Source organism: Muntiacus reevesi, chromosome 18 (genome assembly GCF_963930625.1).
Source record: "Muntiacus reevesi chromosome 18, mMunRee1.1, whole genome shotgun sequence".
Classification (NCBI taxonomy): Eukaryota; Metazoa; Chordata; class Mammalia; order Artiodactyla; family Cervidae; genus Muntiacus; species Muntiacus reevesi.
In genome coordinates this window covers 48,299,285-48,326,482 of record NC_089266.1, presented here as the reverse complement: position 1 = coordinate 48,326,482, position 27,198 = coordinate 48,299,285, and the positions used below count along the sequence as shown (strand labels likewise).

The 27,198-nt window shown below is 41.5% G+C and overlaps 1 protein-coding gene across 2 annotated transcripts in view; it reads left to right on the top strand.

Moving 5' to 3' along the window:
* AATF (apoptosis antagonizing transcription factor) overlaps nt 1-27,198 on the top strand; it is a 100,692-nt gene that overhangs the window by 34,886 nt on the left and 38,608 nt on the right. For both annotated transcript variants that reach the window (XR_010659633.1, XM_065909140.1), the window contains exons 5-8: nt 4,877-4,991; nt 6,640-6,844; nt 7,495-7,659; nt 9,167-9,250. Coding sequence is in view for 1 of the 2 variants with exons in the window: in XM_065909140.1 (XP_065765212.1) it covers nt 4,877-4,991; nt 6,640-6,844; nt 7,495-7,659; nt 9,167-9,250 (569 nt within the window). In the remaining variant the exon portion in view is untranslated. The remainder of the gene's footprint in view (nt 1-4,876; nt 4,992-6,639; nt 6,845-7,494; nt 7,660-9,166; nt 9,251-27,198) is intronic.

The following is a 27,198-nucleotide window of genomic DNA, read 5'->3' as shown; positions in this document are numbered from 1 at the left end:
TGCCCTCCATCTCCTCACCAGAAGTTTTACTTATTGGTTTATAATCTAATTAACGAACTGTGTGCCCATGTCCAGACTTACTCTCTGCCTCCAGTTTTGTTTATGTCGAACAGCCTAGATGAATCAAGGAAAAAATAAAGCTGTTAGGGGAAAATGGTTTTTAGATTGGTGACATTTTATATATAGAATGCTTGCATATGGGCAGCATGTAAATGAATACTTAATGTGGGAATGTATGAATACTAGTTCTGTCTTAGCACTGTAGATCACAGCAAGCAGAGCCTGAGATTTTCGCCATGTGAAGATGCCGATTTTGTGATAGTAATATACTTTCTATTATATAGCATTTAAACATTTGCAGCATACCTTAATATATACAAGCATTTGTTATTTTTCGCCTTAGTTCTGCAAGATAACCAGGTTAAGGATTATCTGCATGGTGTAGATGAGATCGTTGAGACTCAAAGAGATTAAATGGGGGGGTCCACTCAGTGGAAAATGACTAGTTAGGGATAGTTTCTGTTAAAATCCAGGTCTCCTGGCTCTTAGTAAAGTACTCTTTCCCTTTATTCTTTACTTGGGAAATTATTTCCACGGCTGGTGCCCGGGTACTTAGGTTGAGTCTTGGTAATAAGGTCAGTCACGTGTCCTTCTTAATCTCCTCTTAAGACAAAGGCCTCTGGAAATGGACCAGGTAGGACAAAATAAACATATATGTCCTTGGCAGTCTCTGCTTGTTTTGTGGCCACGTGCCAGGAGGGAGAGAGAGGAAAGGGTGTGTGCATCTCTGCTGCTTTTCTTAGCTTTGAACCCTGCCGGTAATTGGGAGAGAAACTAGAGGTGAATTAGAAACCGTTGATTCCATTCCCTTGATCATTCATAGGGTTGAACAAATGGAATTCAACTTTATATGAGTGATAGAGTTTTTGGTTTGGTTCGTTTTGGTTTGGGGCTGGGAAGAACTCATTGTGGGATGTGAGCCTTCAGGAGAGCATCTTCCCTCACCCTGGTCAACTGTGGCTTCAAGGGGGCCTGCCACATCCAGCAGAGGATCGCTCACTGTTTCTTCAGGTTTTACATAAAACTTCACTGGAAGGAAATGTGGCCCTGATACTGCAAAGAAACGAGAATTGGGTTCTGGCTTCTAAATCTCTTTACAGGAAGTTGTCCATGTATTGACCACTGATGACTTGACTTTGATAAACTTTTTTTTTTTTTTTGGTGGTGGTGGTAGTTAGAAGCACAGAATTGCAGATTTCATCTCTGGTAGGTCTCCTGACACTTTGATGCATGGTGGTGCTATCCCTGAATGGAGCTTAAATACTTCAGGGCTACTTTCTGACTGGGTGAAGGGGTGTATAAAATGACAACGTATGAGAGAGTATTAACAGAAAGGCACACTTTGATTTACTGATATTGGCTCTCTGCCTTCTTGTTGGATTGATATGCTGTCTAATATATCTGCAATGGATTTTTTAAAACTGACTTGAACAAAATAAAAGGGCTTGTATAGCTACTTGAAAGTGGCCCTTAAAAGTAGTAGTCTCTGTGTTGGATGTTTTCACAATTCTTGGTTATGTTACATGTGAGAGTCAAATTATGACTTGCTTGTTGGGGGCAAGCAGCCATAAACATTATGGACTGCTTTGCAGCTTCTTCTCTGCATGGTTCTTGATCTCCTATTTTAGATCATGGACATGTGGTACCTGGAGGAAGTAAGGGACGGGTACTTGTTTTTCCTGTGCTTATAATTATTTTTTATTGTGGCAAAAAGACACATAGCATGAAAATTACTCTCCTAAGTGTACAGTGCAGTAGTGTTAAGTATATTTGCATTGTTATACATCCAGTCTCCAGAACTTTTTGATTTTGTGAAACTAAAACCCTGTACCCATTAAACAACAATTTTCCGTTTCCCTCTTCCCCCAACTGCTGACATGCACCATTCTTCTCTCTGTTTTTATGAATTAGACTACTCTAGATACCTTGTATAAGTGGGATGATACAGTATTTGTCCTTCTGTGACTGACTTATTTCACTTAGCACAATGTTCTCAAGGCTCATCCATGTTGTGGCATGTGTCAGAATTCCCCTCCTTTTTAAGGTTGAATAATATTGAATAATATTGAATAATTGAATTGAAAAAATTGAATATTGAATAATATTGAATAATATTCCGTTGTTCTTTCAGACTAGACTCCAGACTAAAGGATTGTAGATGACTTTTTCTGTGTAGAGATAGACTGAGGAGGAAGAGTTATTATTACTTCAACCTTAGGAATTAGTTAAGTATTTCTAAAAATTGTGGTAAAATAGATAATGGCATAAAATTGACTGTTTTTAACCATTTTAAAGAGTCCAACTCAGTCGCGAGTACATTCACATTGTCCTACCACCATCACCACTGTCCATTCTGAAAACTTTATCATCCCAAGCTGAAACTTTGTACCCATTAAACAGTAAGTCCCCATCCCACTCTCCAGTCACTCTTGTTTTCTGTCTATGAATTTGACTGTAGTTTTAGGTTCCTCATATGAGAGTAATCATACTGTATCTGTTATTTTGCAACTGGCTTATTTCACATAACCTAATATTTTCAAGGTTTAGTCTTGGGAATTTTGAGGACCACTTTACAGATGCAAAATTGATTTGTGGTTTCACTTTGGAGAACATGGGCTGTCTTACAAATAGCTGTTTCTAGAAAAGGAGTAAAAACAATGGTTCATACTTGCATAGAATTGGGATGAGATGAGATTTCTGTTTTCATGGGCTTCCTTACAAGTGTTAGTGTCTTCTATTTTCTTAAGTTTCTTCTTATAACATACTTTGAGAACCTTAGCTATTATGGGCTCTCTGCTTATAATTCTCAGCTGTTTTCATAGATGATCACTTATGGTAACATAGTATTTGTAGTTACCATTTTTATTCTTTGCTTTCCTCATTATTTTAATTATTTTCCATATATACACATAATTTTGTGTTATTCTAGTTACACACTTACCACGTGCATGTGTGCTAAGTTGCTTCAGTCGTTTCTAACTCTTTGAGACCCTGTGGACTGTAGCCGCCAGGCTCCTCTGTCCATGGAATTCTCCGGGCAAGAATGCTGGAGTGGGTTGCAATGCCCTCCTCCAGGGGATCTTCCCGACCCAGGGATCGAACCTGAATCTCCTGCATTGCAGGCAGGTTCTTTACCGATGACCCACAAAATGAATGAATGAAATGAAGCCCAAGAAATGAATGGAGGGTCTGCTAAATGAGAGTCAGGACGCTTGAAAGAAGATTACGTTTCCTTAAGGGAAAGAGGGAAGGACTGATAGAAGCATCAGTTCTGTTCAGTCGCTCAGTCGTGTCCGCCTCTTTGAGACCCCATGAATCGCAGCATGCCAGGCCTCGCTGTCCATCACCTATAGCCAGAGACAAATGGACAACTCTCAGTGATAATACATATGGAAAACACAGGATTTAGCCACTGATTGAATATACTGAATACCAGCACCAAAATGTCAGTGATCACCTATGAAAATTAAACAGAGACGAGAGAAGCAGACAAAGGAGAAGTATTGGATTGGAAGAAAAAACTTTTGTTTCTGACATGGTGTGTTTGAGGGAGTGATGGAGCATCCATGTGGAGCTTTTCTTAGTTGTTGGAAATGTGAGAGTTTGATTATAAAGAGATGTCTGAGTGCTATCAAAACATAACTAGTAATTATCAATGTTTAGTTAGCCCCTTCAGTAGGATTAGTAGGATTATGCTGATAAGGAAGGTAAGAGTTTCTCAGAGAGCCAGTTTTTATTCTGAAAGCTCTTGGTCATAGACTTTACACTTGATCCCGAACAGCTTTATTACGAACACATCCTGTTGTCTGTGAGGAGAACTGGGTGAGAACATACGTCCGATGAGCAGATTTCCAATACATGATTAAGTACACTGGACCCTCCAGATCCTGGGGTTCCACATCCCCGGGTCCAGCCAACTTTGAACCAACAATATTTGGGAAGGAAAAAAAAAGAAAGTTCCAAAAATCTGCAGTACTCTGACAACCATTTCCATAATATTTGTATCATATTCACACCAATTTATGTAGCATTTACATTATACTAGTTGTTGTAAGTAATCTAGAGATGATTTGAAGTATGTGTGAGGATGTGGATAGGTTATATGGGTTATATGCAAATGCTAAGCCCTTTGAAATAAGTAAGGGACTTGAGCGTCTGTGGGTTTTTGCCCTCCAGGGGGAGAGGCCCTGGAACCAATCCTGTGAGGATACAGAGCGATGACTGTATTGTGAACAGAAAGTCATTAACTTGGGTTTGTGTTCGTGAATAGGAACTTTCCGTAAGGGTATACGCTGAGAGAGTGAATGAATGAGGTGGCAGCTCACACCAGGGGCAAAGAAGATCTCTCAGGGGAGGGAGGTGGTGGTGATAGGAATCCCAGGACTAAGTTGTGCTTCTAAGAGAAGGTATTGCCTAAGGAGCCAGTTGATAAAGGGATAATCTAAGAGGTAACCTGTAGAAAGGTAACTGAGAGAGTAACACCAGAGGAAGAAAATGATTGGTTATGATGACAGACAAGGAAGGATTTTGTCAAGCTTAGTAAATTTAAGAACTCAGAATTTATTGCAGATGTTTTAAGTTTCTTACACATGTTTCCTTGCTTGTTCTCCACAAGGACTCTAGGAGGTAGGCACTGTTATTTTTTCCTTTCAGAAATTCTGTATTTCAGAGAGTTCTTAGGCCCGGCCTATGCTGTATACCCCCCGCTGCCGCCCGCCGCCAGTCAGTACTACTCAGGAGGCAGGCGTCAGAGGCATCACCTGCTTTGGAGCACTGTAGGTAATTAACTGTTCCTTCTCTCTGCTTTATTTCCCAGGTCACAAGGCACTTAAAGCACTGTTGAGGTCATTGGTGGATCTCCAGGAAGAGTTGCTTTTCCAGTACCCAGACACTAGGTATCTCGTAGATGGTACAAAACCCAAAGCAGAAAGGTAAGGAGGAATGGAACTATGGAATCTATGTCTTTTCATCTGAATATTTTCCCATTTTTTATAAAGTCAGGTCCTTTCCGGAAGATATCAGATTTCTTAATGTTAGTAAACTATCAATAGAAAGAGCCTCTCACATTCAGTTGGTAGCCAGGATGGCACATAAATTGGGGATTATCTTTCGGATTTTTATGTATAGTTGTGCCTAACTGTGTTTGTGCATGCGTGCATGCTCAGTCGCTAGGTTGTATCCAACATTTTTGTGACCCTGTGGACTGTAGCCTGCCAGGCTTCTCTGTCCATGGAATTTTCCAGGCAAGAATACTGGAGTGGGTTGCCATTTCCTCCTCCAGGGGATCTTCCTGACCCAGGGATCAACCTGTGTCTCCTGCATTGCAGGTGGATTCTTCACCACTGAGCCGCCTGGGAAGCCCAATTACCTTTGTAAGCTTCTGCAAAAAACTTGCCTTTGGGGGTTGGGGGCTGCACCTCTCGGCTTGTGGGATCTTAGTTCCTCGACCAGGGATCAAACCCAGAGCCCTGGCAGTGAGAGCACTGAGTCCTAACCACTGGACCACCAGGGAATTCCCCAAACTTGCCTTCTTTTTTACATCTAGTGAAATTATTGGTGAAAGCGCATTTTTAGTATGAATGCTTCATTGATGTTTGCGAAGCCCTTTGTTGCCTATACATGGAATTGCCAGTTGCAACCATTGACTTTTTAGTAAGGGAAGAAGCAGTTATTTTGAAGGGTGGAAACATTTTGGAAAATAGCAGAATAAGCCTTTTTTTCCCTTCCTGAAATGATCACATTTGATGAAGGTTCGCCCCACTCTTTGACCTCTCCCTCTGGCTGAGCCTGCTGCAAGTGGTGCTGCCTGTTGTTTTCCATTGCGCTTCTCTTCTGCTCCACTCCTTTCCACTGAGTTAGTCTGAAGGACAGAGGAGAGGGGCTCACATGTAGAAAGCGCTTCCTGTGTGTTGGGGTCGGCAGTGCACAGAGTGCAGCTGGTTCTAACTGGGGGCTCCAGTACATTCTCAGGTGGTTGGGGGGCATTGCAGTCTAGCTTGGGTTCTGTGGCCTATCGCTTTGAGTGTTCTTCACGTTCTGCCCCTCTTCATTTGGTTCAACTAATACTATTCAGCTTTCCCGAACAATTGGTTACAGAGGGACATATTTCCCTTATTGATTTGGGGATTAAGGTCATAAAAGTATGATTATGGGTTTAATTTTTAAAGACCCTCCTATAACAGTATAGGCCTGGTTCATGTGCATTTCTAATAATGTTTTTAACAACCTCATTTACTTTTATGGTTTTCTTTTAAAAATATTTTTGAAACCACCTATTTTTATATTTATTTGAAAAAGTACAGAAGTTTTTGTTTGACCGCATGAATGTTCTCTTCCAACAAGAAAAAGACCATACTCTTTTTAAAAAAATATATGTTTATTTATTTGTTTGGCTGCGTGGGATTTTTAGTTGCCACACATGGTATCTAGTTTCCTGACCAGGTGTCGAACCCGGGCCCCCTGCTTTGGGAGTGCAGAGTCTTAGCCACTGGGCCACCAGTGAATACTCCTGACTGCACGTGGGCCTGGGTTTTACCCAGATAACATTTATTTACATTGGACTCTTACTGGGTTTTCCAGTGAAGAGGAGATTTCCAGTGACAATGAAGAGCTCATAGAGGAGAAGCAGCAGCCGCAGAGGAGGGGCCCAACAAAGAGGAAACTGGAGACGGAGGACTACCCCAGCTTCATGGCGAAGCGCTTTGCCGACTTCACCGTCTACAGGAACCGCACGCTCCAGAAATGGCACGATAAGACCAAGCTGGCTTCCGGAAAACTGGGGAAGGCAAGCGTGGGCGTCTGTGTCTCTGTGTGTGTGTGTGTGTGTGTGTGTGTGTGTGACTTCCGGAAAACTGGGGAAGGCAAGCGTGGGCGTGTGTGTGTGTGTGTGTGTGTGTGTGAAGGCAAGCGTGGGCGTGTGTGTGTGTGTGTGTGTGTGTGTGGCAGGTCGTGGCAACCTGAAGCAGCTGTGAGAAATTGGAGCCACAGCTCCCTTATATGGATGATGCCTTGATGTGGTAGTCATCCGTCATTTCTGTAGAAAAATTTACTGAACTCCTACCACTGAGGTTTATACCGTTCAGGCATGGATTTTCAACTTTATTAGTGAGGAGTGTTTTAAGTCTAGAAATGGTGGCCTTGGAAGTGTTAGAAAAACAAAATACCTTAAAGAAATGGATTTTACCACAATTAATATTAAAGGAGCAGAAGTTAATCTCTGGGTATAGGAAATATAGTAATGTGACCTGCTTAAGACTAATATTTAATTTTTTTCTGAGAACAGTCACAGCCATTCACACACTCAGCCTTTAACTGAAAGTCTCTCCTGGAAAGAGGATTGTCTGTTTCTCTGCTGACACAGAAAGATAGAGAAACCAACGTCACTGCCTTCTGCAGAGACTGCACGTTGTCTGACACTGGTTGATATTGTTGCAGGGATTTGGTGCCTTTGAACGCTCAATCTTGACTCAGATCGATCATATTCTGATGGACAAAGAAAGATTACTTCGAAGGACACAGACCAAGCGTTCTGTCTACCGAGTTCTTGGCAAACCTGAGCCAGCAGCCCAGCCTGTCCCGGAGAGCCTGCCAGGGCAGCCGGTAAGGACTCTGATGCATGGTGATTACGGGAGCAGTTCCTAGGAGGCTAATTAACTGGACGATCTGCTCACCTCCTTGTAGGTATTCCTCGGGGTATAAGAAATAAACGAAAGAAAGGGGGGAAAAAAAGCACTGTTTTGTTTGAGAAAGTGAGATGATGTGGGAGGGGAAAGTTTTTTAAAAAAATAAAGCCATTAGGGGCACAGTTCTTGAGGTGCTAGCCTACTGTGTTACCCCTTTGCCTGGCAAAGAAATAAAGCCCCTCTTTCTCCTAAACAAAAAATAATAATGAATAAAACTATTATTAACTTGTGTATAGCCTTCTCTTAATTTTGAGTTAGATATGAGTCTGGTCATGGAAGCATTTGTAATTCAGTTTTTCAAATTCGGTTTTAAAGCTTCTTATTTAGAAGCTTTAGTTGAGTGTGTACTTTAGGCTTTCCTTTGCATGTTTATATGCTCCAGAAAAGGATCCAGAATTGGAATAGGCAGATTCTTCTGTCTAAATGAAACTCTTTTGTTTATAGTAGAAATATATACTTAATATGTATTTCTTAAGTTCAGAAGAATTTAAAATGAAAAGTAAAATTCCCTTAGTCTGAAAATTCTACTCATCAGGTTTAACCAATGTTCGTAGTTGTAACAAGCTTTTAGGTATTTTCTACACAGACACACACATATGTAACATATATGCATTCATAAAAATACGGTATTTGGAACTTTCCTGTTGGCCCAGTGGTTAAGATCCCATGCTCCCAATGCAGTGGGCATGGGTTTGATCCCTGGTTGGGGAACTAAGATCCCACATAGCCTGCACGGCATGGCCAAAAAAACAAAAAAAGATTGTCTATTTTTTTTAACTAAATGGGATGGATATATATATGTGTATAAATATATAAATTATATATAAAATCTTATAGCTTTCTAAATGATTCTAGATATTTTTCCAGGCTGTTACATAGAGATCTACCTCATTTTTTCTAATGGCTAGAGTATTCTATTGTATGGATGTGTACTATAATTTGTTTGAACAGTGGATATTTATGTTTTCTCTAGTTTTAGAAACAGTGCTATAAGAAACATTCCTGAGCATTTATATATTTTTGTTTTTATGTGAACATGTGGATACACTTCTTAAAGTGGAAATGTTAAGGAGAATATGCACTTTAGATAGATGTAAAATTGCTTCAAAAAGGCTACTGTGTTTTCCATTACTGAAGATTGCCTGTTTTAGAGGTGAAAAATGATGTTTTTTCATCTCAATTTGCATGTAATAGAATGAGATTAAATATATTTTCATGTAACCATTGAGTATTTGTGTTTTTTTCTGTCAAGGGCATATTAATGTTTTGCCCATTTTTTAAGGGCATTATTTTTGTTCTTTAATTTTAAGAGCTCTTTATATCTTAAGGAAGATAATGCATTTACTGTTCTACACATTATTTATGGTCACTGCATTACTTTGGTAACTTCATTGGGATTCACTCTTTCCTTCTCTTTGATGTAGGAGATCCTTCCTGAGGCCCCTGCCAATGCCCACCTGAAGGACTTGGATGAAGAAATCTTTGATGATGATGACTTTTATCACCAGGTATGATTTTTACACTCTTTTTTTGTTATAAATCAGGCTTTAGCATTTTAAGACACCTGATAGAATTCTCTGACCTAAAGGTAGCTATCTTACTTTGGAAGGATAGAGTCAGACAGGGTTTCTGAACATGTACTCAGAATCAACTTGATGTACTTGATGGTTGTACCGTCAAGGTAGACTAAACATCTGGGCTATTCTAAAGAACTAAAATAATTTCCTCTAATCCCAGGTCTCTTTTATCAGTCACGCATCTTAATGAAACGTGCTGTAGGTTGTCCCCTCTCTAGCTCTGGAGAGCCAGGATGCTGTTCAGTTTTGGTTGGGTCATTTGTCACGGTGATCTTTGTTAACTTTTATGGAAGACTTTACGAATGCTTGCTGGAGGTGTAGCCGTAATGCCAGTCCTATGTAGTATATGGAAGTACGAAGGAAGGAACATAGGAAAATTATACTGTGAAGAAAGTAGAAAAAGTGATTCTGTGTTGAGGATACCTCTGGTTTTGCCCTAAAAAAGAGATTTTTTAAAATTAATCTTGCTGTTCACTCTGATGCTCCATAAAATTATTGCTGTGAGTCTTAAAAGGAATGATGAGAGGATGGAGGCAAGAGGATTGGTGTGTGGCCCCAGGTGTTCCCAGTCAGAGGTCTTGTTTCTTTTTTCCTTTCTTTTCTGTTATTATGTCCGTTTGTCAGAAGAGTGGGGAACTCTATTTTGCTCTAGAATGTCTGAGAGAGTACCCGACATGGGATACTAATGCTGTGTGAGTGTGTGAGATCATGGGAGACAATCCAGAATGTTCTAGTCTTCATTAATTGAAGTGTACATTGTTCGATAGAAAGTGCATCATAAATTAAATAGGCCTAATGAAATAAACTGAAATTACTGGGGGAAGCTGCTTCCACTGGCAATCCTTAGTCTGAAAGATTTTTTTTTTTTTGGCCTGGAGGTCTGCTTAAAAAGAAATAGCATTACTTGATTGGCTCTTCATCCCAATTAATAATTTTAACTTCGATAAATTCTGATTTCAGTTATGACTAGTCACATCTTCGCTTTTCCCCTTGCTGGTTAATTGGGGTGCTGGGGTTAATCTAAATTAAAACTTAAACTAATAGAGGTCAGCGAGGCAGCTGAAACACCTGAGTGAAACAAATGGGGCTGCCAGGCACAACTTTATCTTGGCTGTTTCCCAAGAGGGAAGTGGCAGCAAATTGGAGTTGTTTCAGCCTTCTGTAAAGGTGAATGATGGGTGACACTTGTTAATGTACGGCATCTCCGGAAGCATTCCAGATTGCTTTGCTGCCGCACCAACTGCCGCCATCCACGCACAGCCAGTAGGAACTGGACCAGTTGCCAACATCTGGCAGCACAGCAAGGAATGGGTGCAAGGCTTGAAACCCCGCAGATTCTAAATATGGTGCTTAGAAGTGTGCAGGCTTTAATCACTTACCACTCTTTGGCAGCAGGCTACGACAGCTTATCCCAGCCTCGTACATCACAGTCGACATCTGCTGAGCCGCCAGGCAGCTGCACATTCATTTTCTTTTCTTGCCTTTTCTCTTTGCCTCCTATTCCTCTTCTTCCCACTACCCCCCACTTCCCCTCCCCCCACCCCCGCCTCCCTTCCGTTTTCCTCCCCCTCCCCCAATATGCTTCTTGGGAGAGATGATCTGTAAAGATTACCACTTCATTGTGTGCAAGTAATTGTGGTGATGCCAGGCCCTTGACAGACACAACGTAGCACCTGTTCTGCTGACCTGGTTAATTTCTTCTGTTGAGTGGGATTTGCCAGAGATTGGAGCTGAAGCCAATTCAATGATAAGGCTAAAGAAAATGGCTGTATGTTTTCTGTCACCTCCCAATTAAACTGGCTTCATAAAGTGCTTTCCTTTATTTGTCAGGGTAGTAAGCCTGAGCTAAGTGTTGCATTCAGAAGTGGTACAATGTATTACAATGGGCCTGTGAGTTTTCATTTGTGTTTTTTGATGGGGTAGGTTGTTTGGAAGAGCTTGGTGGTGAATATAATAACATTTCGCCCTTTTTTTTTTTTAACCATCTTTGAAGCCAGACTCTTTGGGTCCATGTTTTGTAAGGAAGAGATTATAGCCACATTGAATTTTAATGTTTCATTGTAAGGGTTTAAAGGCTTACTTGGTTAAGTCATGTGTCACGAGGCTGTGTAAATGCCCTCACCACTGAGAATGGTGTTCAGGGTCAGAACACGCAACACATACACACTCACTGTCTTTTGTTTCATAATGGGCCTTAAATCACTGCAACTTCAAAAATATGCCTATGATATTTAATAAATGTACATGTGAGTGTGTATTTGTTTGTTTAAACAAATACATATGGAGTGGGGAGAGGACTGGAGAGTATCAGATACTGTAATGGTGCTTTTTTTTGAGCTGAAAAGAACCTCACAATAATGAGTCCCTGAGACATTAAGTAACTTCCTGAAAGTCACATACTAGTACTTGATTCAAGATTTTTTAGGCCACACCCTGTTCTTCCCATACCTTTGTTTCTTAAATACTTCATTTGTGAGCTACAGGGAGACTTCACTATAGTATTAACACTTTTCATTTTGTAAATAACTGAGCTTCATTTTCTTAGAACCAGAAGAAACATTATGTTGTGCTAGAAAGTAATTTTTTTTTTCCTTTGAAGGCAAATGATTTATTGAACTCCTGGTTTCTTAACAATTCTAATGAAAAAAATTAGCCTTCTGGTTGTGTTGCTGGTTTGTTTGGAGTTGTTGAAAGCCCAGAGTGTGCCCAGCGGTGGTGATTTTAGGAGGGAAACTGTTCTTAGGCTTCAAACGTTACTGAGTTCTCACTCGCTGGTGGGATCAGTTCGCATCTGGCTCAGTTGTTGTTAGATCTCATCCCTAGAGATTATTTCACAAAATACGAAGGTTGCAAATGACCATGAAGGAGGAGCCATGTTTTCAGTGTCTGTTGTTCATTTTCATGATCCCATTTGCTACTTTTTTTTTGACATTAAGTGTTTTTAAGGTGTGTTGTCTATATTGCCACTTAAAGTTGATTTTTGACTCAATAGGCCGGAGTTCTCAAAGAACAGAGGAAGGACTGATGTTTACTGAGCACTAATAACATGCTAGCTCCTGGACTGAGTGGGCAGGTACTTGACTCACGTCTTCATTTCATCCTCCCAGGATCTCCAGGTTGGGCTATGACTGCACTTAGCAATAAAGTGACTGTAAAGTGACTGGGTTTTTTAAAAGCATTAAAAAAAAATTTTTTTTTTTTTAATTAACTATTGCTGCCCACAGGCTTTCTCTAGTTGCGGTGAGCGGGAGCCGCTCTCTAGTTGTGGTGTGTGGGCTCCTTGCGGTGGCTTCTCCTGGTGGGGAGCACAGGCTCTTGAGTGTGCAGGCTTCAGCTTCAGCCCTCTGGAACGTGGGCTCGGTGATGGTGGTGCACCGGCAAGTGACTGGGTTTGTTCTTTTCATAGCCGAGACCTCAAACTAGTTTGTTGTCACCTCGTGAGGTATTTTGCTCTGAAAGAACTAATTGAGCTTAGATATTGACAGGTCAATACCTGGATTTCTGAGGGTTCATTAGGATTTTATATGTTGCATCTAACTCTGTTTGGTTTTGATCTGGTTTGTCCTGTCACTTTGAATTTAACCAAGAGCGTCTAGAGAAAAGCATAATAGGTTCTGTTCTTTTGATGACCACTTTGATGGGTTAAATTTCTCCTTTCATCTGCCATCAGGACATGTCTATAGCTGACCCTGCCACATGCTGGACATTTGTGTCTAAGACATTTGATAATATCATAAACAAGTAATTACTAATTCGGTGAACTATTAGAAGTCAATAATGTTAAGAAATAGAGAAGAGGCAAGTTTTCTGACAGGGTGGTTTACTTTAATTAAATTGGTGAGTGATTAATATGGACGGCTGATGGGGTGGCTTTAATTGTGTGCATTTAGATTGTAGTGTGAATAAGGGATATATAATGCCATTCTTGTCGTTAACGGCCATACAGTGTTTTTGTTGGCGTGTGTCTTTCCAGTGGTTCAGTTGGTGGCTGAGAATGTGCTTTAAAGTTTGATTTGAACCGACTCCTTTTAATTTGTTGCTGGAAAACAGATCCATTCTGTTCAGAGCAGTATTTCATTTTTAGTTTGAGATGTTGCTGCTATTTGAGATGTGGCTAGTGTTTCTTAAAAGTTTGATAAAATTTATTACATGTATATCTTCTTGGTGACTTTAGAGAGGGTGTATATATGAAGTGCATAATTTTGAAAATTGATATTATGGCTGAAGTTAAAGCAGAGAGTTAATCGGTTAGGTTTCTTAAGACGTGATAAAGGAGTTAAAAAAACAAACCCCAAACCAATATCAGCGTCTAATTAAACCCCAGTTTTAATAATTACAAGATTATGTTTTGAATCTATGCAATAATTTTTTTTGAGATATATTCTAGTTTCTGTGTTGCCATTGTCTGTCTGTCAGTGTTTAGTCCCAAAGATAGTATCAATATCGGCATTTGATAGCTAGCTTGGGCTTGCTATTATGGAGCCTGCACACACAAAAGCCACATTTTAAATGCAAGGTCGAGAAATTTCATCAAACAGCAGCATCAAGGGAAGGCACACACGACTGGCCCTCATTTCTTTCAGTTCTCTTGCTTTAAAAATACACCGGAGCATGACTTTGGTTCTACTGCTTCGTGTAGACAAAGGTAAAACCTCAGAACAAAACCTAAAACAGGCTCCATTTGATGGAGCCATCTAGGAAAGAAAGAAGAATTAGCCTCAAACCATCAAAGAAACTTTTCAAATGCAGGTAGTCCCATGGTAGTTTACTAGGCAAATATGTGGCCAAAATTGCCTTTTCTATACTAATACAGTGTTCAACCCAGTGTCAGCTGGTTAAGTGTCAGTTAGGCACAGGATTCCAGCCGTGTTTGAGTAGACCCCAGTGAAGAGTTTGGCACTTTAGAAAGGGGGCACCACCCATTCACCAATCTGGGCCTGGTGTTGTCTTGTTTTTAAATTACATTCAGTGTATGTAGCTCCTTAAAGCTTTACTTTAAAAGTAAATTATAGGATCAGTGACTTAGCATAAAAGGGGAAGTTAATAAACAGCTTTAGAAGTTGTGGGTATTGTAGATCTAGCATAGAACCTAATTGCTCTGAAGTTAGATAGTGTTGCTGAAAATTGTCCATTCCAAACTGTTTTTATACAGCCTAGAGCCTAGGGGACTAGGGTAGGATCATCTCATCTTTAGACACTGAAATCCAGGTGCTCTTGTCCCACGTTTGATTTTTTTGTTTAGTTACTTACTTGTGTATGGCTGCCCCGGGCCTTGGTTGCGGTGCATGGGCTTCTCATTGCAGCGGCTCCTCCAGTTGTGGGGCGCTGGGATCTAGGTGTGGGGGCTTCAGTAGTTGCAGCATGCAGGCTCAGTAGTTGTGCCACATGAGTTTAGTTGCTCGGAGGCATGTGGGATCTTCCCCAACCGGGGATTGAACCTGTGTCCCTTGAATTGGCAGGCAGATTCTTGACCACCAGCGAAGTCCCTGACTTTCTAGCATATTACGCTGCCTTTTGACCTGACACTCTTAAAAGTCCATTTGAGCATTTTCTTTTCAGATTCCTAACTGTTTAGGAAATTGAAGATCCAGGGTATATGTTTGTACTGTGACAGTTCACACATGTCACTTTCATGCGATTATGTGCTTCATTCAATAATTGCTATACCAGATGCTAGTTTTACAAAGACTAATAAGTTAAACTCCTACCTGAGGAATTTGTGTCATCTAATGAGAGCAAAAGTGAAAGTGTTAGTCACTCAGTCATGTCTGACTCTTTACGACCCCATGGGCTGTAGCCCACCAGGTTCCTCTTGTCCATAGAATTCTGCAGGCAAGAATACAAGAGTGGGTAGCCATTCCCTTCTCAAGGGGATCTTCCCAACCCAGGGATCGAACCTGGGTCTCCTGCACTGCAGGTGGATTCTTTAAGGTCTGAACCACCAGGGGGAGTCCTAACAAGAGCAAAGTTCTCAATTTTGTAGTCACATAGCTCCTCTTTCAGAGTATGACTTTAATAAAATTTAAATGAAGAAAATAAATGGTGCACGAGAGCAATCAGGTGCTTAATATGAAAACATACATGTAGCTAAGACTGAGCTCCCAATGCAGGGGGCCTGGGTTTGATCCCTGGTCAGGGAACTAGATCCTGCATGCCGAACTAAGAGTTCACATTCCACAACTAAAAATCCTTCATGCCACTGCTAAGACCTGGCACAACCAAATAAATAAATAATATTTAAACAAAACAAAACAAAACCATGTAGTTCCATTGTGATATCTTATCACATACTTGTTGGCACATGGGTTTTTCTCTCAACAGAATCCTAATTCCTAAAGTCATATCTCAGTAACTTGTAAAAGACCCTGAAACATGCTGTTAGATATAAATTCTGAATAATATTATAAACTCACTATTTTCCAAGAATTTAGTGATTTTTAGAAGCCAGTATTGCGAAGTCGATATCCACTGAAACTTATTTCAGGTTAGAGGACCCTTCAGGGAGATACTGCTTTGGGAAAGATCCCTGGTCTTCCCCTTGCTTACAGCAAGTAATAATAAAACCTTCCTGCTCCCAGCTGGGGGTGTGGAGGGGTGGAGGGGAGAGCATTCAGGTTGGCGATGGGTATTTAAAGGTTCATTTTGCCGTAGCCTACCTTTGTGTATTTTTTTTAAATTTTCTGTTATAAAAAGTTAAGGAGAAGAAAAGTCTTCAGATTTCTTTCTTCCTTCCATTAATTGATTCAGCAAATATGTGAGTATCAACTATTTATCGAGTAACTGTTGTTCTAGGCTGTGCTATCTGATGCAGTAGCTGCTGGCCATATGTAGCTATTTAAATTTCAGTTGCAGCTAATTAATTAAAATAAAGTTGAAAATTCAGTCTGTCAGTCATGCTAGTCACATATCAAGAGCTGAAGCTGCATGTGCTAGGGGCTGTTGTACCGGACAATGCAAATATCAAACATTTCCATCATCACTGAGGCTTCCCAGGTGGCTCAGTGGTAAAGAACCCACCTGCCAATACAAGAGACTTGGGTTCAATCCCTGGGTCAGGAAGTGCCCCAGGAGAAGGAAATGCCAACCCACTCTAGTATTCTTGCCTGGGAAATCCCATGGACATCGGATCCTGGCAGGCTACGTCCGTGGGGGTCACAAAGAGTCAGACAGGACTGAGCACACACACACACACCATCACAGAGAGGTCTAGTGGAGGTCTAGTGGAGCTCTGTGAGGGGCTGGAACAAAGCAAAGGCCTGCCCTCACGAGCATTCATTCTAGCTTAGAGATATGATGATACTGCTCTGGAAAACAATAACACTGGGTATGGGTGAAGGGGCCTAGGGGGACAGGATGGTTACTGTTTCGGGCAGGATGGTCAGGAGATTGAGTGATACTTGAGCAGAGCCCTGAGGGCAGTGCACAGCAGACCGTGAAAATTTTGGGGGGAAAGGGAATGGCAAGTGCAAAGTCTCCAAGGCCCTGCTGAGGCTAGCGTGTTCTAGGAAATCAGGGAGGCCAGTACCCCCAGGGTGGGGTCGGTGAGAAGGAGTGGGATAGGAGAGGAAGTCAGAGCCGTAATGGGAGGCCAGGTCCTGAAGGAGCTTGTAGGCCACCCTAAGGCTTTGGCTTTCACTGGGAAGCCACTGGAGAGTTTTGAATGGAGGAGTCACATGATTGGACTAATATTTTTGAAGCATCACTCTGATGTGTTGAGAATAAATTCTAAGGAGGCAGAGTCGCAAACAGGAAACAGGAGGCTCTCATGATAGTCCAGGCAAGAGATGGTGGTAGGTGGGACTGAGATGTTTTAGAGGGAGTGTTGACAAGTGGCTGGACTCTGAATTTATGCTGAAAGTCGAACTGATGGGTTTTGCTGATGGATTGTGTGGAGTGTGGAAAGAGGGGGATCCAGGATGTCTTTAGGGTTTTTGGTCTGAGCAGTTGGATGGATGAAGTTGCTATTTACTGAACTGGGAACAAACAGTGAGAGAAGCTAGTTCAGAGAAGAAATCTGGAACTCAGCTTCGGTTATACTAGATTCCACCTCCTGCCCCACCCCGACCCCATTGACCTGTGCTGACTTTAATTATTTTGATTCCAAATTGGTTATATTAAGATATCACTCAAGCATTCATAGGGAATTGTTGAAGAAGTAGTTATGTGTATAATTTTGGAGTTCATGGAGAGGTCTGAACTGAAGGGATGAACCTGAGAGTCAGCAGCATATAGATTGTATTTAATACCATGAGATAGGATGAGATCACCTAGGGATTGAAAGTGGAGAGAAAAAGAGAAAGAGATTCAAAGCCCATGTCCTGGGGCGTTCAACATTTTGAGGTTGGGAAGATGAAGAGGATCTAGCATAGATGTTGGAGAAGGTGAGAGAAAATAAAGGAAGAGTGATTTCCCAGGTTTCATAGCAACGTGATTCAAGAAGGAGGAAATCCAGTGTCATCCTGATACCAAAACCAGGCAAAAATATCTCAGGGAAAGAAAACTACTGACCAATATCTCTAATGAATAGAGATACAAAAGTCAACAATCTATTAGCAAACTCTCTCCAGTAACACATTAGCAAGAATACTGGATTGGGTTGCTTATGCCTTCCTCCAGTGGATCCTCCCAACCCAGGGATCGAACCCGGGTCTCGCGCATTGCAGGCGAATTCTTTACTGTCTGAGCCACCAGGAAAGCCCCCCCACCCCTCCACAAAAAAAAAATTATATACCATAACTAAGTGGTATTTAGCCCAGGAATGCAAGATTGTTTTAAAAATCAATTAATGTAATCAGATAATAAGGGCCAAAAAAGTGATCATCTCAATATATGCAGAAAAATGTTTGACACCCTTTCATCATGAACACTCAACAAATAGCGATAGAAAAGAATTCCTTACCTAGTAAAGAACATCTGTGAAAATCCATGACTAACATCCTATTCAGTGGTAAAAGACAGAAAACTTTCCCCAAAGATTAGAAATAAGGCAAGGACGCTCTTGCCACTAATATTCAACATTGTACTGGAGGTTTTAGCAAGGGCAGTTAGACAGAAAGAAATAAAAAGCATCTAAGTTGGAAAAAAAGAAGTAAAAGTATCTCTTATTTGCAGTTGGCATGATCCTATATATAGAAATCCCAAAGAAGCCACCAGAAAACTACTAGATTGTAAATTGCAGGATACAAATGAGCACACAAAAATCAGCTGTTTCTATATACCAGCAGTAAGCAATCTGAAAAGTTAGGAAGCTATTCCATTTACAGTAGCATCCAGAAGAGGAAAATACCTGAGAGTAGATTTAACCAAGGAGGTAAAAGACTTATATTGTGTGTGTGTGTGCGCTCAGTCATGTCCAACTCTTTGTGACCCCATGGACTGTAGCCTACCAGGCTCCTCTGTCCATGGAATGTTTCCAGGCAAGAATACTGGAGCAGGTTGGCATTTCCTACTCCGGGGGATCTTCCCAACCCGGAGACTGAACCTGTGTCTCTTGCATCTCCTGCATTGGCAGGCAGATTCTTTACCATTGGTGCTTACCTGTGAAGCCCAAAAGACCTGTATGCAGAAACGTATAAACATTGCTGAAAGAAATTTCAAAAGACCTAAATAAATGGAAAGCCATCCCATTTCATGAATTAGAAGAATTCTAATTTATGGATTAGAAGACTTAAGTATTGTTAAGATGACAGTACTCCTCAATTGATATACAGATTCAACACAATCTCTATCAAAATCCCAGCTATCTTTCTGCTGAAAGTGATGAGCAGATCCTAAAATTGATATGGAAATACAAAAGACCCAGGATAGCCAAAACAATCTTGAAAAAGATCAAAGTTGGAGGACTCATAGTTCCTAATTTCAAAACTTATTACAAAGCTATAGTAATCAAGATGTTGTGGTACTGGTTTAAGGTTAGGCATATAGATCAATAGAATACAACTGAGAATTCAGAAATAAACCTTTACAGTTATGGTCAATTGATTTTCGACAAGGGATGCCAAGACAGCGGTGAGAAGTCTTTACAACAAATAACGCTAGGACACTGGATACCCACTTGTAGAAGAGTGAAGTCAGAGCCCTCTATCATTCCTACACGAAGATTAACTCTAAGTTGATCAAGCACCTACATACAAGAGCCAAAACTATAAAACTTTTATAGAAAAACACAGGAGTAAATCTTCATGACTTTGGGTTAGGAAATAGTTTCTTAAATATGACAACAAAAGCACAAGTGACAAAACAGAATAAAGAACAGATATGTTGGACTTCATCGAAATTGAAAACTTTTGAGCTGCCAAAGGTCCTACCAGGAAAGTGAAAAGACCCACAGAGTGGGAGAAAATATTTTCAAATTGTATATCTGATAAAGGACTGGTATCTAGAATATATAAAGAACTCTTAAACTCAATAATAAAAGCAAATAACCTACTAAAAAATGGCAAATGATCTGAATAAACATTTCTCCAAGGAAGATATTTAAATGACCAGTAAGATGCTTACCGTCATTAGTCTTTAGGGAAATACAAATCAGAACCACAATGACTACTACTTTGATCACTAGGATAGCTATGATCAAAAAAGATAGATCAAGTTTGGGGAGGATATGGAGAATTTGGAACCCTCATACACTGTTGGTAGAAATATAAATTGGTGCTGCCTCTATGGAAAACAGTTTGGTAGTTCCTCAAATCATTAACCATAGAGTTAGCATATGACCCCGCAATTCTACTGTTAGGTTTACACCCAAAAGAAATGAAAATCATATGTCCTCTGTATGTTGCTTTTGTTGTCATCCATTTGTTTATTTTTAGGTTGCTGTACACAGGCTTCTCGTCGTGGAGCCATGGGCTCTAGAGCCCGCGGCCTCGGGCTTAGCTGCATGTGGGATCTCAGTTCCCCAATCAGGGATCCTGTATACTGTTTTCTGATGGAAATGACCCAGTAGAGGGCATCACGCATGTTTCGGGAAGGAGGTGATAATGGCTGCTGCTGAGTACGCAGGTAGAGAGGGGCTGGTCTGATGGACAGCTCTGGTGTACATACGGGCGTGAGGACACTGTGGGAACTCTTGTTCCCAAGGAGCTATGGGGAGGGTAGTATGTGAGGTTCTTACCTGAGTGCAGGGGCTGGAGGTTTGAGAAAAGAGAAGGTACAGCAGAGTCCGCAAACAGAGCAGGAGAGTGTAATTGTCTGGGAGCACTGGAGACCCTCGTAAGGTTAGTGGAAATGATTTTCAAGTGAGTGAGACCAGTGCAGTCCACCTTGTCTGTTTCTCCACTGATTGCAGCCGTATGGATGCAGGTACTGAGACTTAACAAAGAAATACAGGCACACAATCCCTCACCTGCAACTCTGACACCGAAAACTCACAGTAGTGTGCTTGTTTGTTTTTGTACGTTTGGCAAAACATTGTGGTGGCAATGTCTGAATGGTTCTGAAGCCGTATTAACCTATGAAAATGAGAGTCATTCAGTCGTGTCCGACTCTTTGTGACCCCCATGGACTGTATAGAATTCTCCAGGCCAGAATATTGGAGTGGGCAGCCTTTCCCTTCTCTAGGGGATCTTCCCAACCCAGGGATTGAACCTAGATCTCCCCCACTGCAGGCGGATTATTTACCAACTGAACTACTAGGGAAGCCTGCGTATTAACCTATAAGGCTTTACTTATCCCACTAGGTGGGGATAATCATGTATTTTGCTGCAGAGGTGTTGATGTGTTTGACTTTGGGGTGCTGCCCCAGGCTCTGCTGGGGCATTTATGGTACATTACTCTGTATCATCACCTTCCCCCAAATCCCAAAAGCTCTGAATTCCAGAGCACATCAGTCCCCGAGGAACCGTGGATCTGTGTGACAAAGGGACAGCACGCAGCAGACTTGAGGGTGTTTACCGAAAGTGGCCATCCTGGTGGACGGTGGTATCACAGGCCGTGAGTACGGGGATAAGCGAGCACCTGAGGAGAGGCGGAGGCACGCTGAAAGGCAGCAGGTCAGTGGGCTGTTGTCTGTGCGGGGAGAATTACTGGAGTCTGCAGGCTACAGGGAGAGTCCTGGAAGGAGAGGCTGAGGTTTGTTTCCTCTGGGCTTTTCGTCCTTAGAGGACATAATACAGAGTATAGGTTAGCACTGCCCTCTTGGTTCCTTGTAGAGCCTTTTTAGCACAATAGTCTCTAGTTCTGAATGACCTCCTCTTCATTCTTTCAATACAAATGTTATGTAGCATAGTGTCATCATACAACAGAATGCCATATAATGCCCAAAAAGAGTCAGTGATTGATCTGGTACCCAAAAGGATGTATAACCCCTTTCCTCACCTTTTATTTTGTGTGTGTGTATATATATACATATGTATGTATATATATATATACAAGCACACACCAGGACATCTGTCTGTTTACCAAGAGACAGAATACTGGAAATGGGTGCTGTTGGAAATCCTCAACAATAGCACTCCTGGTACCTTGCTCCTTTTGGTATAGATTAGGAAGAATGGCTTAATGCAGTCACTTAGTCCTTGTAAAATTCTTTTTATGTATAGGAAAAAGAAAGGAAAAGCAAGTTCTTTAGCAGTCAAACTGCCTAATTCTCTCTCTGTCTTCACATATCAGAGCCAAATACTGGTAGTGATTTACTTACACTTCTAGTTAATAATTAGACATTGGGAGACACCATATATCATGCCTAATGGAATATATGGGGTCTGATGAGAAAGTTTTCTGTTTTGACTAATAAATTTTAACCCAAATAGCCAGGCCTGGTGAAATATTATGGCCTTCGAAATATTTTAGAACTTGTGCTGAGGAAACAGTGTGAATTTCCTCAGCGAATGAATTTATCATCCCCTCCAAATCACAGGCCTTAGCTCCAGCTGTGGAGTGGAGGCACGAGGCAACGCTGAATCAGAAAGTGGAAAAACTAATCAAATCCTTAAAAGACCGAGGGCAGTGAGGCAGAGTTAAGGCTGACTTTTTCAGCAGTCGCCTCGAGCTGTACTTTTTCTGATTTTAGTAACCAAAGGTGGGTTATCTGGAACTTCAGTAGTAAGATGAGCTTGGGTTTTTATTCACCCATTTTGACTTCCCTCCGTTCTTTTCCTGTTATTAATATTATTCTTGTAAATATTGTACTTGCTGCTGCAGAAGTGGGATGCTTTTCATCTTTGATCCAAAGATCGAGAACTTAACTCTTTCCTTTCAGAGATTCTGTCGAAGAGTCACTGTGAGCAAGGCAGTGTGCAGAGTTCTGAGGGAGGAGAGAATTTTGAGTGAGACTGTGCCTTGCCCCCAGGACACTTATAGTCAAGCAAAGGAGCCATAAACAACCTGAGTGCTCGGTGAGGGGGTGATAAAGAATTCAGGAGAAGGGAGATTCGTAACGTTCTGGGAGAATTAGAGAAGGCTGCGGTAAGGTGATGGTGTTTGATCGAGGCCTTAGGGGGGGTGGATAGGATGCTGCGCAGGGTGAGGTGGAGGGGTGGCAGCGGGAGCAGAGGGTGATGGGCTAGGTGCAGGTCCTGGAGAGGGAAGCGCAGTTAGTTGTCCTAATAGAATAAATGGTAAAGAAGAGGATCACTTGTGTCCGAATTAATCATAGTTTGGTTTGGAAAAAGTCCTTCAAATAACAGTCTGCTTTTCAGGTGTTGACTTACTACTTTTGTGAGTTTTTTCTGTCCTTTTTACCCTTTCTCCCTTCCATTCTGATTTTCCTTCGTTACGCATCCTACTTGTTACCCGCTGTTGACAATCAGTGGAAAGGAACTTTGAATTGTCTTCTTTGCTCATTGTTATTGCTAGCAGCTGTGGTGATTCAGCTATGGAATCTTTTTGTCCCAAATTGAGTTCTGTCTTTATCTATGAGTATCATTATCTGATGTCGACAGTATTTTGATTTATTGAACACTTGCATTTTGCAAAGTGCTTTACTTTTATCATCTTTTAAGATTGTAAATCAACTTTATGAGGTACAGTTATTATGAGGAAACCAAGTCTCAGAGGGGTCAAATAACTTGTCCCAAACTTCGCATCTAATAAAGGGCACAGAACCCAGGTATGTCAGGCTCCAAAGCCGTGGCATTTTATGGACTTCCTGGGCGATGTTTACAGTTATGTTGAACCATGGGGCAGAATTGAAAACTCATACATAGAATCATTAGATCTTAGAAGATGGGAGATGGGCACCTGCAACTGGGATTTGACAAACGATAAAAGAAACACTGATAATAGAAAACACTATATGAAATGAATCCCCTCCTTTATTACAAAGATGTCAGTACACCTTTCTTGCAGTAAAAAGACCAACTTGAAGATACTAGAAAAAGAGTCACATATGAGGGGGCATGGGGGAGGTGATTAGAGGAAGAACAAAAGACCTGTTCTGCTCTTTGTTTCATGAGAAGAACCAGCTCTCTCCCTTGGGAAATGAGACCTGAGAGAGAGGCAAGATCAACATCATTTTAACAGTAAAATAATGAGAAGTGTTTTTGAGATTTTTTCATTCATTTGGATTGAGTAGTTTTTGAAAAAATTCAGGTTCTCTTGGGATGGTTAAAAAAAGGGTAATTCCCACGCATTTAAACCACACAGTTCTCTAGGCCCTGTGCAAGATGTGGGAGAAAGAGAATGTTGTTTGAGGAGGAGGAGGTACTGATAATGGTGCATTCACTTCAGTCTTTTCCGACTCTTGGAGACCCTGTAGACCGTAACCCGCCAGACTCCTCTGTCCATGGGATTCTCCAGGCAGGAATACTGGAGTGAGTTGGCATGCCCTCTTGCAGGGGATCTTCCCCAACTCAGGGATCGAGCCCATGTCTCATTTCTCCTGCACTGGCAGGCAGGTTCTTTATTACTAGTGCCAAGAGATTAAAAACCACGAGGTTCCCCAATTGCTTAGGTAGATAGTGGTACTCTGGATTAAAAGCAAGGTATTACACAGTATGATTCCTTTTGTTTAAAAACAAAAGGAGTGTCTGTGTGTATGTGTGATAAAGTAAATAAAAATTTGATATTTTCTGCCAGACACAATTCCCCCACTCTGTGCATATATGTATTTATTGAGCTCCTTCAGTGGGCCAGTGGACAGGATAGAGTGGTGAGCACACTGTTACATTCTCTGCTTTCTGCGAAGCAGACAGTCAACTAGTGGAGGAAATAGACATTAATTATGTACTCCACTAATAAAATGTAAATTAAATATAGCAGGAACATCATAGGAATGTGTATGGAGGGCTGCAGTTAAGAGAGACTTTCCTGAGGAAGGAGGTAATTGAGCTGAGATTTAGCAAGGAGGTAGAGAAGGTGGCGCAGTGGTCAATAATCTGCCTGCCAGTGTAGGAGATGCAGGAGACATGGGTTTAATCCCTGGGTCTGAAGATCCCCTGGAGAAGGAAGTGGCAACCCACTCCAGTATTCTTGCCTGGGAAATCCCACGGACAGAGGAGCCTGGTGGGCTACAGTCCATGGGGTCACGAAAGAGTCGGACACGACTGAGCACACACACACAGAGGGTGTGATGTAAGCCAGTTAGTGGTTACTGTTCCAAGCAGTGCAGGTGCAAAAAAGGGTTCCAAAGACATCTCCTGTCTTTGTCCTTCTGGCCACATGCTCTCGTTTTACTGAAGCACATCTTCCTGTGAAAGAGCCTGTGGAAGGTAAATTATTGAGTCCTTGCCTGTGTGAAATGCTTTATGAACTCTCATCCTTGGTTAGTGCTTTGGCTGTGTATGGAACTTGAGGTTGAAAGTCATTTTCCTCAGGATTTTGAAGGTTTTGCTCTGCTGTCCTCTGCCATCTGTTATCGCTATTGAGATGTCTACTCCCATTTAGATTTATGTTCCTTAATGTTTCGGATGACTATAATTCTTTGTCAAGACCGGGACCCTTGAGGTGCTAGCCTGAAGAAGTAGCAGGACAGGAGACTTTAGCCAGGACTCTCTGTGGTAGATGGGGCCATACAGTCAGCCTCTGTACATGTGACCTATTTTTCCTCTCACCCTTTAGGATCATCTCTTTGCTTCTGGAGTTCCACATTTCATGACGATGTGTCTTATAAAAGATTCTTTTTCCTTCATTGCACTAGGTTGCATTGGGTGGTGATTATTAGTTCATTCCTGTCCTTTGATTTAGGGGGGGTTTCCATAATTATTTCTTTAATAATTTTCTCCCAACCTTTGTTAGGTAGGTGTTTAACATCCTGGATTATCCCCTAAGTTATTTTCTTCTTTGACAAATAATCAAGGGACATTATCTGTTTGCTGAGAGATTTTTGTACGTTTGTCTTCCAGTTCTTCTATTGAAAATGTTAAACGTTTCTTGTGTTCAATTTCTCATTTTACTGTTTTCTCATAGCATCCCATTCTTGTGGAAGTGTGTTTTCTCTCACTTCTCTGAGGGTGTCCTCAGAGAGGAGGAGGAGGAGGAGTTGTGAGTTCTTTTCTCTTTCTTTTCTTTCTTTTGTGTGTGGGTGTTTTGTTTGTTCCGTGCATTGCTTTCTTGAGTCGCTTTTTTCCTGTCTCCTTTAGTCTGTGTCTGAGGCTTTCCTCAGATGCTGGGGACCCTTAGCTGTCGCTTCCTGTTTCAGAGTACAGCATTGGAAAGTATCTCTGAAACCCGGGCGGGGCTTTATGTCTCCTTTGTGTGTAATTTTGCTGAGAACTCACCTCTTGGTTCTTAGAACTTGGATGTCTCCTTTTCTGGGGAGCAGGGGGATGACCATGCAGTTTCTCCAGAAAACACTGCCCTGCTCTCCTGCCTAGGAACTTAACGCATGGCCACAGTGTCCTGAGCACAGGGTGGGGAGGGAGACAGAAGGCCTCAGACGTCAGCCTTCTGTGCCTCGTGTCTCTCAGTTTGGAGCTTCTGTGGCTCCGTTTTTCTGGAGAATTGAGCCTCCTTTCTCCCGGGGGGCAGTCACTTGGCTGAGTGGACACTCCAGAAGGCCCGTGGTTCTGCCCCCGCCTTCCAGGGGAACCACCCTCAGCTTCTCTTAACAGGGGTTCCATCGGCCTGATCCGCTTCACGCTCGCCTTCATTGCCTGTGGGCCCTCGGGCGGTAACTTCCTTTTTGCTCCTTCATCTCCCATCTTGGAGAATTTTGTGAAAAATCTACTCTCATTAGCTCTCCCTTTCCTCTTTTTTTCTTGTGGGTTAATACATCTTTTTTTTTTTTCCTCCTCTACTGTCTCTTGGAGGAGTTGAGAAGGGAGATGAGATAAACCAGTGTGTTCAGCCTGCCATTTTTAACTGACTCCAGCATACCTTTTTCCAGACAGGGTATGATAACTGCTGGTTAGATTCTGATAGTACTATCAGTGCCATTCCTTGCATATGTGGTTATGGGTCACATAGGTTTTTGTGGGCTGACTACAGAACCCACCCACATGTAAGATTTTCCCCTAGAACTAGAGAATTGTTTCTGAATTGACTCTCTGGAGGAATTATAACAGACTAGAACAAAAATATTTCACATACCTCTCCATTTTCTGGATCACATAGAAAATTACAGATGCTGTATCATTATTGTTGAAATAAAAACCTCTGGTAACTAACAGAAACCTGAATTTTATTGGAAAAGTTTGTTTGTAAGTAAAGCCATAAAAATTGAACAAAGAAGCAAAGTTAAATTCTTCCATCAGTACCCCTAAAACTTCATTTTTCTGCAACTTTTTGGAAAGCAGTATTCCTAATTAAATTTAAGCCTAGTGATAGTGAGAGCTGTGGGAAATGGCAATAGCCAGGAGAAGAGTTTATTTACCTGTATTTTCTTGCTGCTTTCTTATTCCTGCCTTGCACACAACAGGATCTTTTCACACTGAATGAATTCATCGGATTGAATGAATAACCTAGACTCAGCCAGATAGACCAATAAAACTCTCTTCCTAACT